This window comes from Squalius cephalus (assembly GCF_949319135.1).
Source record: "Squalius cephalus genome assembly, chromosome: 21".
In the NCBI taxonomy this organism is placed as follows: domain Eukaryota; kingdom Metazoa; phylum Chordata; class Actinopteri; order Cypriniformes; family Leuciscidae; genus Squalius; species Squalius cephalus.
The window spans coordinates 29,327,591-29,341,454 of NC_137142.1; the positions used below are offsets into that span (position 1 = coordinate 29,327,591).

Consider the following 13,864-nt stretch of genomic DNA (forward strand, 5'->3'; position numbering starts at 1 on the left):
AAAAGTGAGTGCAACCACTAATATTAATAAACTTAAACTTATTGTTAGGTGTCAATTAAGCAAAAAGGAAACCTAAAATCTAAAATGCTATGGCAGCTCAACGATAATGTATAAAAGACATTGAACAAGTTATAAATTGAACAGAGACAGATAATTAAACACTATTTTAACTTTAACAGAACACAACAAGAACTAAAAGAAATTGTCAGGATGCTCAGGACTGAGTTTCCGAAAGGGCATCCATATGTTGAGGCACTGGGTGTAGTGAATGAAGGGCCAGTCGGATGTTGTGTGATGGAGAGCTCTCTATTAATGCATGTTCCAGATTGAAACAAGATGGAAATATATATTTCATGAGCCTGAATTAAGCCTCTTCCTTTTAATGGGCTCATGGGAATCCATACGCTGGTTGACTTAAGGGCTTTCTTTCAAAGAACCAAAGCTTCCCGTTTCACCTCCTCTCCACACACACACACAAAAGGACCGCTGAGGGCTGCCAAGCTCCAGCATGCTCCTCTCAACGTGAGGCTTCACTCAAAATGGGGGCGGAAGGCTAGAAAAGACCAGTCACCATCTAATTCTGGCTTCCACATTCAAGTGTTCTTGTTCCTGCAGTTTCCTCAGTAAGCAACCAGGTGTGTGCTCATGTGTGTGGTTAAACTGACAGGCGTATGTGCGGAACAGCAGATCGATTGCAGATAAGCGTGCAAAGCTCTGGTGCACCGCACTGCCTCGTGCTCCTGCAAGCTAAACTCTAGTACTTGGAGTCATGTGATCATATCACATTGCTACACGAGGAGATCCTCGCTGTGATAGAGCGGGAGAGGGAGGAGTAGACATCAGAGATGTCGATAGATGAGGGAGCCAGCTGCTGGGTATTACGCAATACCCCACACTAACAAGCCCTCATATCACTGTCTCTGGATGTTTTCTCTCAAGTGCTGTGATAAGAGTGTGGATGTAAATATAAATCTCCCTCAACCTGCTCTAAGGGCAGCTCGAAAGTTGACAACGCAAAATGCTTTCCGCTGCCTTTCTTGCATGCAAATGAACACTGAAATGGTAGTCTCAGCCTCAGACGTCACGCCCACGGGCCGTTGGCTGAACATCTCATGCATAAGGCACACAAAAGTGGAAACACCTCAGGATGTTCAAAGTTGTCATCTGATTGGTTGAATTCTACAGGATTTCCAGGAGATGTGTCTGCTGTGTTCTTTAACTGTCTGCCTTGAAACAAAGCAGTTGTGATGCCAAACCCCCTCATTGATGAAGAAAGCTGTTGTGTTTACAACTATGACAATGAGCGCTTCTCAGGATCAACTAAACGCTGAATTTTAAAAAAAGTATGTGAAATTCATGGCGCCATTGTTGCAGTAAACTTGCACAACGTTCTTGAATGAATAATTTATTAGTAGCATGCCGGTCTGTTGTCGTAGGGACATCGACTTTGCATTTTCACAACCTTAAAAATGTGACGTGGAACAAAACAAACTGTGATTGGTTGCTTTGCATGTCGGTCAGACATTGGGCGGTCCTTCACCAAAGAAAGCTACAATGGAGTCCGGACCTTGCTACTGGCTACACGAGACTATTGAAATGGTGGCAAAAGAACTAATTACAGTGAGGTTTCCTCTTACCTATTCTCTTCTGGTCGGAAATGTCGGCTTCTGGCTCAAGGAAGGGTTTGAGCTCATCATCCTCAAAGCCAGCATTGATCCAGCGTTCCTTCATGATTTGCTGAAGGAGAAAGTTCAGAAACAATCATCTCCAGCTTGAGACTGACAGTCACCATTACTAGGGCGGGCCGTATAAAAATGTATAACTCGCTATTTTTCAAACCTTGGTATTCAGTATATCTAGATATGGGAAACACTTTACAATAAGGTTTCATTTGTTAACATTAGTTAACTACATTAATTAACATGGACTATGAATGAACAATACTTCTACAGCATTTATTATCATCTTAGTTAATGTTAATTTCAACATTTACTAATACATTATTAATGCACTGTGAAATAACATGAACAAACAATGAACAGTTGTATTTAACTAATGTAAACAAAGATACTGTACCAAATGTATTGGTCATTTTTATTTAATGTTAGTTAATACATTATCCTTATTGGTAAAGTGTTACATAGATATGAATATATTTGCTCTGAAATGCATTAAAAGGGTGATTTGTTTTACAGAGGAATGATCCTTGCGACCAAACCAGTTACATTACAAATGTTTAAAATCATCAGAATAATATTTATTTTAATTTACACTACTGTTCAAAAGTTTAGGGTTTGTAAGTTTTTTTTTTTAAAGAATTTTAATTTATAAATTATTTTTTATATCATTATAAATGTCTTTACTGTCACCTTTGATGAATTTAATGCATCCTCGTTGAATACATTTTTTTCCAAAAAATTACTGATCTCATTTTTGAACAGTAATGTAAATATTAAAAAGAGTATTTTTTTGATACTCTTATTAATAGTATTTTTTTTTTATCAGTTCAACCAAAACTCAAAAGACATTGCAGCCAATTAGATTACAAATGTTTAAAACAATAAAGTAAAATACAGTAAAAATGTAGTTTAATTAAAAAAATCAAACGAACAAAAAAATGTATATGCACCACTATAACAATACACATTATTAACAGATAAATTCACTAAGACATATTTTTGAGCAATTATACAAATTATTTAAAGTTACGAATGCTTGATGTTGCTAAAATATATATATATATATATATATATATATATATATATATATATATATATATATATATATATATATATATATATATATATATATATATATATATATATATATATATATATATATATATTGAATAAATACATAGAGAATAATCAATATATTGCTCAGCCCTCTCTTCAGTACAAATCAGGCATTAATTATGTAAAATGTCTGACATGCTATTAAGGATAAAAAAGGAGGTACGGCCAACCAAAAAAAGGTGGAAAAGAAACAGACTAACCTCTAACGTTCCTCTCTTGGCTGGGTTTAGAACCAAGAACCTCTTGAGAAGATTCTCACAATCAGTGGACATGTAAAAAGGGATCCTATATTTACCACGCAACACACGTTCACGCAGTTCCTGTGTAATAAACAGCAGTAAGTATACAGTGATGTACACATACACACATATAGACATTGATAAAGGGAGGTTAAAACCTTGAGATTCTGTCCATCGAAGGGCAGGGAGCCGCTGACCAGCGTGTAGAGTATGACCCCCAAACTCCACACATCTACCTCCGGCCCGTCATACTTCTTACCCTGAAAGAGCTCGGGGGCAGCGTAAGGGGGGCTGCCACAGAACGTGTCAAGCTTATTTCCCACCATGAACTCGTTACTGAAGCCGAAATCAGCTATCTTAATGTTCATATCAGCATCTAGCAGCAGGTTTTCAGCCTGGGGAAAAAAACACAGAGGTAAGAAGAAGGGGGGAAAAAAGAAAGACTCAAAAAGGCATAAGAAAAGTGAAATTAGTTTTGAGAATAATTTTCTGAAGATGCTACTTGGTTTGATAATTCATCTTCCAATGAAATGTAATTTCTAATTATTGTTTAGGTGTCCGAATACATTTTGGAGCCACTGTAGAATCCTTTTCGTCTTTTGTTTGGAAGTTCTTACACCTATACACTTTAATATAATCACGTCATATCCCTTTTCTTATTGTTTATCCACAAAAACATGAGAACAAACAACAATTGCTTACCTTCAAGTCTCGGTGCACAATGTGTTTTTGGTGACAATACTGCACAGCTGACACAATCTGTACAACACAATAAATAAATCAGATCATCTGTCTGGAGTTTGGAGAAAAAAAATCATCATTGGGAAAAAATGATCAGGATTAGGGTCATCAAATAGTCTATTCAATCAATTGTATTGCCTTTAAATGGTATTTTATAACTTTATTAAAACATTATTTTTATTATGAGTTTCACGGTGTGCTTATTAAAGCAATAAGCCCCGTGAAGCCGTGATTTACAGTGAATTTAGAGCAGCTAAGGGGCGTTGTTAAAAAAAAACCTAAATTCACTGTAAGACACGTCTTCAAGGAGCTTATTGCTTTTATAAAACGGTTACTCCATAAAAATATTAATTTTAATATTTATTTTATTCATAAAATAAACACCAGCAACAAAAAATATAACGTTTGAACACATTTATTCCTCCACCAAAGCAATGTAGTTCCAAAAAGGTTGCCAAGCAACACATGTAGCAAAAAAAATTAATATAAATAAATTCACAAACGGCAGTTGCGCAGTAATACTAATGTAATGCGGTCACAGGTGTTTGTTTGTTGAGTAATTTACAACGGCTTCGATTGCGGCTCAACCAATCAGAATCAAGGACCTGAACTATCCATTTTATAAAACATTGTTTACAGTTTTTGTCCATTTTGTTATGTTTTTACGTTTTTGCCCATCCACTTGCATTATATGGACTCACAGAGAAAATCTCTGTTTATGTTCCACAGCAGAAAGTCAGTCATAAACATCTGAGACGGCATGAGGGTGAATTTATTTTTCTTTTTTTTCCCTTTAAAGTAAGTGATTCGTCAGTATGATTTTCTGTCATGTGGGTCAATTAATGAGTGAATGACGAATGTGTGAATGATTCAACTATTACATGCATTTTATTTGATTATAAACTACAGTTCAAAAGTTTGGGGTGAGTACAATTTTTTTTTAAATTACTTTTATTCAGAAAGGGCATGTTAAATTGATCAAATGTGACACTGATAAAAGATACACTACGAAAGATTTCTATTTCAAATTAAAGCAGTTTTTTTTATATTCAACAAAAAATGCTGACAAAAAAGCACAGTTTTCACAAAAATATTAAGCAGCAAAACTGTTCTGAACATTTATGATAATAAATGTTTCTTGAGCAGAAAACCAGCATCTTATTTCTAAAGGATCATGTGACACTGCAGAAATTTCAGCTTTTAAATCAAAGGAATACATTAAATTAAAAAAGGTATTTAAACAGAAGAGTCGTTTTTAATTGTAGTAATATTTCACAGTATTACAGTTTCTTATTCAAATAATTAATGAGCATAAGAATGCCAAACAAAATATTTATTATATATATTTTTTATTGAAAAATAAAGCAATTTTAATTAACTTTCTCTGTGCACTAATAAACTTTGATTTGTACTAATGAGCTTTTTTAGGCCACTAGCGCCAATGATAACACCCCCCCCAAAAAATAAGTGCACAGCCTGCACCCTGACCTAACTTTTGCACTGGCAAAACCGTAACTACTTTAGCTATTGATCACTTAATATAAAAAAAAATATTGTGGAAACTTTGACGTTCGCATCCAATCAGACCGTAGTCATGCATAGATATTTCTAAACAAATGTCAGGAAAAGAACATTGGTCCAGACCAGCCTTGTCATGGGTTGTCTACTCGGATTAATAGCTTTTTCCAAAATTCAATGGTTTGCATTGATTGACTCTTTATTTTTCACAGAATTGGCCATGCTCAACCATGCTGATAATGACTAAGCGTTCTGTCCCCAGTTAAAGTATTACACAACACACTGAAAAGCAACAAATACACTCCAAGTTCAGATAATATGGCACAGTTGAGCGTAATATTACTTTAACTATGATGTCAGTGTCTTCAGTCCCTCCACATTTTAGTGCAGTGACATTGAGTAACCTCACATTCTTCAACATACTTGTGTCAAAGGGCACTTGTAAGATTTAATGTAACATCAGTCACGATATGCATGTGCCTAGTGGGCTGATGAGACTCATTTAAACTCACACCGAGTAGCAAACCAATCAGATGTGTTTGCCTAACATGTTGAAAGAAAACAGTAAGAGAACTGCACCTGTCTAAATTTAGCTCGGGCCTCTTTCTCTTTCATCCTCCCATGAGCCACCAGGTAGTCAAACACCTCACCTGCACGACACAGAGCAGAGAGGTCAAAGATAAGACCAAGAGTGGACAAGAACACAAAATTAAACTCTCTCTCTCTCTCATACACACACACACAAATACACTTACCTCCGCTGGCATACTCCATCACAAGAAACAGTGTCTTCTCAGTCTCTATCACCTCAAACAGTTTGACTATAAAGAAAGTTACAGAGAAGAGAGAATTTGATGAAAATGCACACATAGAAAAAGGATGCAAAGGAAAAAGGGCTTTCTTTCGGGTCAAATCAGGCACAAATCTTGATATCTCCAAGACTTGTTCATAACGACAGGTTCATCTGATCCCGAGCAGACATTTATTAGGGGGGTGTTCACATATGTGTTTAAAAACAACTTGGCCATGTAGGCTATGTCCACACTAGTGCGTTTTCGCATTATGGTGTTTTAAAATGCAGTTCTGTCTCCATTTTATCGTTTACAAGTCGTCGAGGCTGGTCTGTTATTGTCGTCTTCTGGTAGTGTGTTCAGGAAGAATACGCAATGATCCAGAAGACCCAATCAGGGAATGAATGTGGGCAGCCACACCTTCGTTTTCAAAAGTCTCTGTTTTGGTCCGTCTACACCGAAACTCAACCCTGGTGTGTTCAAACTAAAATGGGGTCTGCAGCGTTTCCAAAAGGGTGGAAAACTCCGGAGTAGTGTGGACACCAGGCGTAACCCTAGCAAAAGTTATGCGTTTGAATAAAATGAAAATGCACAAGTGTAAATAGGGCCTCAATCTTACAAAATCCAATTCTCAAAAAAAGTTTTCTGTGTATTTGCCTGAAAAATATATTATATACATTTTACACACACAGACAGACACAGACAGACACTATGTTCACTTTTTCATGCAAGTCAACATCATCCCTGGTTTGGAATGAAATTCTGTGTTATTAAACAGTAGAAGGGACAAATATTTAATAACTACTGTTATTTTATATAAAGACAAAAAGAAAAAAATAACCAAATAAAACATAGCATGGTACAAAAACATGTCAATTTCATGGTAAGTTTTAGTACCATCTAAACAATGTTGTTACTGTAAACTAAAACTATTAAATCTCTTTCATTAATGACTCTAAATATTAAATGAATATTATTTTCAAATGTTGCCTTGGCAAAAGTGTTAAAACTAAAATTACTAAAATGAAAACTGAGAGCTAAAAATATATAAAAACTAATAGAAATGACAACCACATAACAAAATGACTAAAACTTAAACACTGAAAATATAAACAAAATAATCAAAAATATAGTATATTAATAATTCTAAACTACTGTGATGTAAAGAAAGGCATATGAATATGGCAATCACTTGGTATACATCAAACTACTGTGATATTATCAACTGTTCCATAATAATACCACAATCGTTTTTGTAAGAGCGGTTTTACTGCCTCGCTCTCATGAGCTTTATTTTCCTATCTCTTTGGAAGTCATTTCTTATTTATAAATACTCCTCTGCACATTTAAAAGAAGGTTCCACTTCATCCCATTTTGTTTAACGTCTGTCGGTCGTGAAGCACCACGAAGCTCTCTCATGCCGTACCACCGACAGTGTGTCTAAATATAGGCTAGTGAAACATAAAGCCCCTCTCTGTGTGAAGACATGACGACGTGTCTGGCTCTGCTAAACATTATGCTGTTTGCAAACAGGAACTAACAACAAATGTGGAAGAATCAATTAAACTAAATGAGAGGAACAGCATCTAAGCCTCTACTTATGGAGGTGGTGGGGGTGTGTGTGTGGGTGTGCAAATAAACACTTACCAATATTTGGGTGGTTTAAATTCTTCATGATTGTGACTTCTCTGGAAAGCTGTTGAAGAGAAGAACAATTCAAATCAACATGTCACATTGTATTGTTAAACAAAAGCTTTGTACCATCTTTCAGCATTAACATGGAACAGGAAGCTAAATACAGCTGGACTGTGTCATTGTCATAGTGAACAGAGTGCTTGCTTTTCAGTGGAAACTAGCATTAAGTGCTATTCATTATTGATCCCTAAAAAAAAGGCTGAATCCTCCCCTCTCAATGGAATGGAAGTGTCATGCATCTTTAATAGCGCTATAGTAGGCAGACTGTGTTCCTGAGCTGTTAGCATGTTCTGCTTTCCACAAGTGTAGCTTCTGAGAGGGTGCGAGAGACGCAGTGCGATTTCTGGACCACAGGGAAACACTTTCGGTACAGCATAAACCCAATCCAATTCTCACTACCCTACAATCTGAGTTATACCACTCATGGGCCACGGCAGAACTCATATACAATAAAAACATGTTCATTTAGACAAACTCAGCAAGAGATTTCCTCCCTCAGATACTGGCTTGACTGGGATTTCTTTTAATGGAAGAATCCACTGGTGAATACAGTAAATATTAACGAATAGATACAGTGCTATGCATAAGTTTAGACACCCATGCTAAAGTTGACTAAAAAGAGGAATAAAAAAATCATCTTTTGGAAACTGAACTTAATGCCTTAATTTAAAAAATTAGGAAAAATCCAACCTTTAAGGACACCAATTTTCTTTGTGAATGAATAATGTATCGTAAATAAATAAATGTTCTTCCTTAAAATACAGGGTGCATAAGTTTGGACACCCCTATGTTAAATTCCCATAGAGCCAGGCAGATTTTTATTTTTAAGTATTTTTTTTTTTTTTTTTTTTTTAGGATACTATGCATCCTGATAAAGTTCCCTTGGCCTTTGGAATTAAAATAGCCCCACATCATCACATAGCCTTCACCATACCTAGAGATTGGCATGGTTTTATTTCAGTTAGCCTAATAGCTGGTTTGATTTGCATTGAGAGATGATCTTATGGAAAGTACCCCATGCCAATCTCTAGGTATGGTGAAGGCTATGTGATGATGTGGGGCTATTTTAATTCCAAAGGCCAAGGGAACTTTATCAGGATGCATAGTATCCTAAAAAAAAAAAAAAAAAAAAAATACTTAAAAATAAAAATCTGCCTGGCTCTATGGGAATTTAACATAGGGGTGTCCAAACTTATGCACCCTGTATTTTAAGGAAGAACATTTATTTATTTACGATACATTATTCATTCACAAAGACTTAAAGGTTGGATTTTTCCTAATTTTTTAAATTAAGGCATTAAGTTCAGTTTCCAAAAGATGATTTTTTATTCCTCTTTTTAGTCAACTTTAGCATAGGTGTCTAAACTTATGCATAGCACTGTATCACCATAATTCCCCAGTTGAGTACATTAAAGGGGACCTATTATGCAAAATTCACTTTTACATGATGTTTGAACATAAATGTGTGTCGGCAGTGTGTACACAGCCACCTTGTAATAGTAAAAATCCACCCTTTACTCTTTTTACATTCCCCTTAAATTATAAACAGTGTCTCAAAATAAGCCATTCACTTTTCCTATTCATTGTGTTTTTTGTCACAATGTAACAAGCCCCACCTATGACTGGTGATGGAAACTGTCCTGTTAGCTTAGATCCTCCCCTGAGTGAGCTATACACACACTACTAGACCATGGCTGCATTCGTAATCACATATCCTAATTCACAGTATTCATAAAAGAGCAGGCAAAAAGTACCAGGATGACCTACTACTTCTGCCGAGATTCTGAAGTGCGCATACGATGGACACTTTACTATCCCATGAGGCTACGGGAGAGGATTTGTGAATGGCAGTGAAGTGACGTAACTGACACTGGTAGGTCACATGATAATGGCAGCATGGCGAATGAAATACACACAAACATAATTTTTTAGCGGCCGTGAATTAATTACTTGTTCAAAATAGGTACCAACACAAGAGTATGCGCTTTTGGACGCAGCCCATGTTTATCTCCTAGCTAAAGCCTACCAGTGTCAGTTACGTCACTTCACTTGCGCTAGTTTTCCATTGCTTTTCTTTTTAAATGTGCTAGACGGACTTGTTTGACCATTGCGCTCGCATCCCCTACAGTGTCTCGCACAGGAAACGGTATTATAAAAACGAAGCACACAAGTTAAAAGAAGTTTAACTTTTAAAAACGCGTCTCGACATTTTGTGTTTTACACTGCCCGTGTCTTGCATTTTTAGACGCAAACACGTGTTGTGTGCGAATGGAAGAAACTCCCCCCCCACCCCCCCCCGTCTAAAGCGCGTTTAGAAAATAATGGAAAGGCAGCACAGTGGAAGGCAAAAACACATTCGTGGATACATTCGCATTCTCGTTTCTCCTGTTTTGTTGTTGCCAGAGTATCGGTGGCACATGCTGTAGGCTCCGCCCTCTTCTGGAAAGGTGGGCGGGGAGCAGCTGCAGCTCATTTGCATTTAAAGATACACACAAAGGAACTACATGTTGTTGCTTCCACCCAAAGAGGGGCATTTTGGGCAGGGTATAATAAATGATCTGTGTTGTATTTTGAGCTGAAACTCAGTTCACAGACACATTCTGGGACACCCAAGACTTTTTGTTAAGGACACCTATTCCTATTCCACCTATTCCATTTGAAATATACGAATGAGGCATTAAATAGGCACAAGTTTGTATACATTTGCAGAACAGAATTCTGAACATTGGATAAAGTCAGGATCAAATTCTTGTTTGGTTTAGTTGGCATATTACAGTTGAAGGACTAGTTCATCCAAAAATTTTACTCACCCACGTTAAATTTCAAACCCATTAGACTTTTGTTCATCTTTGAAAGACAAGTACGTTTTTTTTAATGGAATCTGGGAGATTTCTGTCCCTCCATTGAAAGCCTACTCACCCAAAACTATGCTTCACAACATATATAATGATCGTAAAAGAAATCCATATGAAACAAACAGAAGTTTGAAAGTCTTCTGAAGAGACACAATTACTTAATATGATTAACTGATTTAATTTAAGCTTTTGTCACAAATGTGAACACACCTGTACAGAGACATTTGAAATGGGAATCATTTTCAGTTCCTTAATCAAAAATAATAATAATTATAATAAATTAGTTCATTCATTTTGAGTTTGACATGATGAAAGTAATGACTTTCTGATTTAAACATCTCTCATGAGACTGATTCACTAGTCCTTCTGGATTGTTAAAAATCATTAGTTTATGAATCAGACTACAATGGTCGCGCTGTATGATTGTTGTTGCATCCAATCTAAAATTTATTTATTTATAGTTATTGTTGGTGTCCAATTTTTTACAACTTACTTAAAAAAACAAACAAAAAAAAAAACCTATAGATTTAGCAATACGCAATGAATCTATAACAGTGTCACAGAGCATTTTAAGATTGTGTCTGGGCCAAATAAGTGGAAGAATACAGACATTACAGGACTAGTTCACAAAAAAAAAAAAAAAAAAAATCATAATTTACTCAACACACAAGAACCAATGAAGTTTCGCCAATCAAGTATGTTTGTGCATGCGCTTACCATATTTGACGTGCTCATTGCATTGATCAATGTTTTTATGTGAATAAAAGTCTAAATTAAATCTGTTCATCATATCATCCATATGAATGGAGTGGTTAAGTCCAAATTTTCTGAAGAGACTCGACCGCTTTATATGATGAACAGACTGAATTTAGGCTTTTATTCACATAAACATTCACATCAACTTTTATTCACATTAAACATTGATCAGCAAATGTACAGAGGACTAAAATTTGGTGAACAGAAGTTTTCAAGCTTGCGTGATTGATGTGCAAGAACCAATGAGGTTCATTCTCATGTGTTATACAGCATGTTTGAGGCTCCTCAAGAATCAAATGAGGTTTGCTCTTGCACGTCAAGCAAAGATGGTTGAGCTCCATATATGTTCGCTGATCAATGCTTATATGTAAATAAAAGCCTAAATTAAATCTGTTCATCATATAAAGCAAATTGTGTCTCTTCAGAAGACTTGGATTAAACCGCTTGATTCATTTGGATTTCTTTTGTGATCTCTTTATGAATGTTACAACCATCAAAGTTTTGAGTGAATAGACTTTCAATGGAGGGACAGAAATCCCTTAGAATTCATTAAAAATAACTTCATTTGTCTTTCGAAGATGAACGAAAGTCTTATGGGTTTGGATTTTAACAGATTTTCATTTTTGGGTGAACTAACCTTTTAAAGGTTTTTACATTGATGATTTTTTATCTCTCTTTTTTATCACATAAATAAACTAATCAACGGTCAGAAAAAAAAAAGTTTAGGAATATATTGTTAATAAATTATTAATCAGGTGAATTATATCTGAACAAGAAACCCCTCTAAAAATCTTCAGAATACAGATAGGAACAATAAAGATACATCATAGAGAATTGTCTCAGTACTATCAGCTGGGTGAAACACAGAGGCCTGAGAGAAGACTGTGTTTCTATTGATTTATAACATGACTCAAATGATGCCATCCTGGTCTCTCATTTGTCATTAGACAGTGGCACTTTCAAAATGTCTGAATCAATCAACTCCTTGATGAAAAGACATTCAGATCTGTGGCTTGTGATAAGAAAAATGCTTTCTTATTTCAGATAAAGGAATTATGATAACACTTTACAATGAGGTTTCGTTAGTTAACTTCTACAGCATTCATTAATCTTAGTTCTTAATTTCAACATTTACTAATTCATTATTAAAATCGAACATTATTCTTGTTAACATTAGTTAATGCACTGTGAACTAACATGACAATGAACGCCAGAATTTTAATGTTAGTTAATACGTTAACTAATGAGCCTTATTGTAAAATGCTACCAGAATATTGAAAAGGGGGATAAAAAGGACAATATCTAAATCACTTGCACGTTTCATATTGTCATAACTTTGCTTTCACATCATTGTTTACATCATTTATTCCAGGTTTAATTTATTTAATATCAGATTTATATTTTCCACATGATTGTCTCTCTTTTTCTTAAGATTTTCTTTGGTCTCTCTCAGCTCTCACACTCTCCCTCCCTTTGGTGCACCATCTTAACGCCTCTGTGATGACTAAAAAACACCAGTCCACAGCAGAACATCTCACTTCAGTCGAGGAACCAGACCGAGTGTGGAGCTCAGACGCCCACGAGCAATTACACAACCTCCGACTCACAACAACACACATGCACAATCATGAGGACACGTGTTAGAGTAACACAACTAAATACTAAAAACATCACCGCATGCTCCACTGCATCAACGGCAAAAGAAATGAAGACAAACAGACTACAACAGAAATAAAGGACACATAATTTCACGCTATTCAGAAAAGTGTTGTTATTGTTAACTAATGGTGCATTCAAGTCCTCCTGGGAAGTTCGTATTTGCGTATTTCGAGTCGTGTTTGCGACATTAGGTGCGTTCAAGTCACTTTCGTCTGAGCAAGATGGTGGTGTACCTTCTCTTAATTTACTACACAAAAATACAGCAAGGTTTTTAAACTATTTCTAGAAAATGAAAAACAAAGAAAATGCATCAACTTTGTATACAATTAAATAGAAGTATAATTTGTATAATTTAAATAGAAGAGAAATATTGGACTTTCTTCAACCATTTTCCAGTATGGTTCAGGGTTTTAATGCCATATTTCCAAATAAGTTTGTACTTTTACAGAAGCTACACTACCAGAGTCGCTATGATTACATTATTTGATTAAAAAAATAAAGAACTGTTTTATTGTGAAATATTACTACAATTTAAAATAACTTTTCAAATTTAATATATTTTAAAATGTAATTTATTCCTGTCATGCAAAGCTGAATTGTCAGCATCGTTACTTCAGTCTACAGTGTCACATGATTCTTCAGAAATCATTCATTAATCATTAACATTATCATCAATGTTGAAAACAGCTTGAAGCTTTTTTTCAGGATTCTTTGATAAAAAAAATTCTTTGAAATTTGAAACAGAAATTGTTTGTAGCATTTTAAAAGTCAATTTTGATCACTTTAACGCATTCTTGCTTTAAAAGAGAAAAATC

At 35.3% G+C, this 13,864-nt stretch overlaps 1 protein-coding gene across 7 annotated transcripts in view; it reads right to left on the minus strand.

The window, feature by feature from the left end:
* mark3a (MAP/microtubule affinity-regulating kinase 3a) overlaps window positions 1-13,864 on the minus strand; it is a 35,291-nt gene that overhangs the window by 13,886 nt on the left and 7,541 nt on the right. For all 7 annotated transcript variants that reach the window (XM_079854596.1, XM_079854599.1, XM_079854595.1 and 4 more), the window contains exons 4-10: window positions 7,732-7,780; window positions 6,049-6,114; window positions 5,873-5,943; window positions 3,737-3,793; window positions 3,193-3,429; window positions 2,996-3,115; window positions 1,638-1,737 (exon numbers count right to left, since the gene is read on the minus strand). In XM_079854596.1, the coding sequence (XP_079710722.1) occupies window positions 1,638-1,737; window positions 2,996-3,115; window positions 3,193-3,429; window positions 3,737-3,793; window positions 5,873-5,943; window positions 6,049-6,114; window positions 7,732-7,780 (700 nt within the window). The remainder of the gene's footprint in view (window positions 1-1,637; window positions 1,738-2,995; window positions 3,116-3,192; window positions 3,430-3,736; window positions 3,794-5,872; window positions 5,944-6,048; window positions 6,115-7,731; window positions 7,781-13,864) is intronic.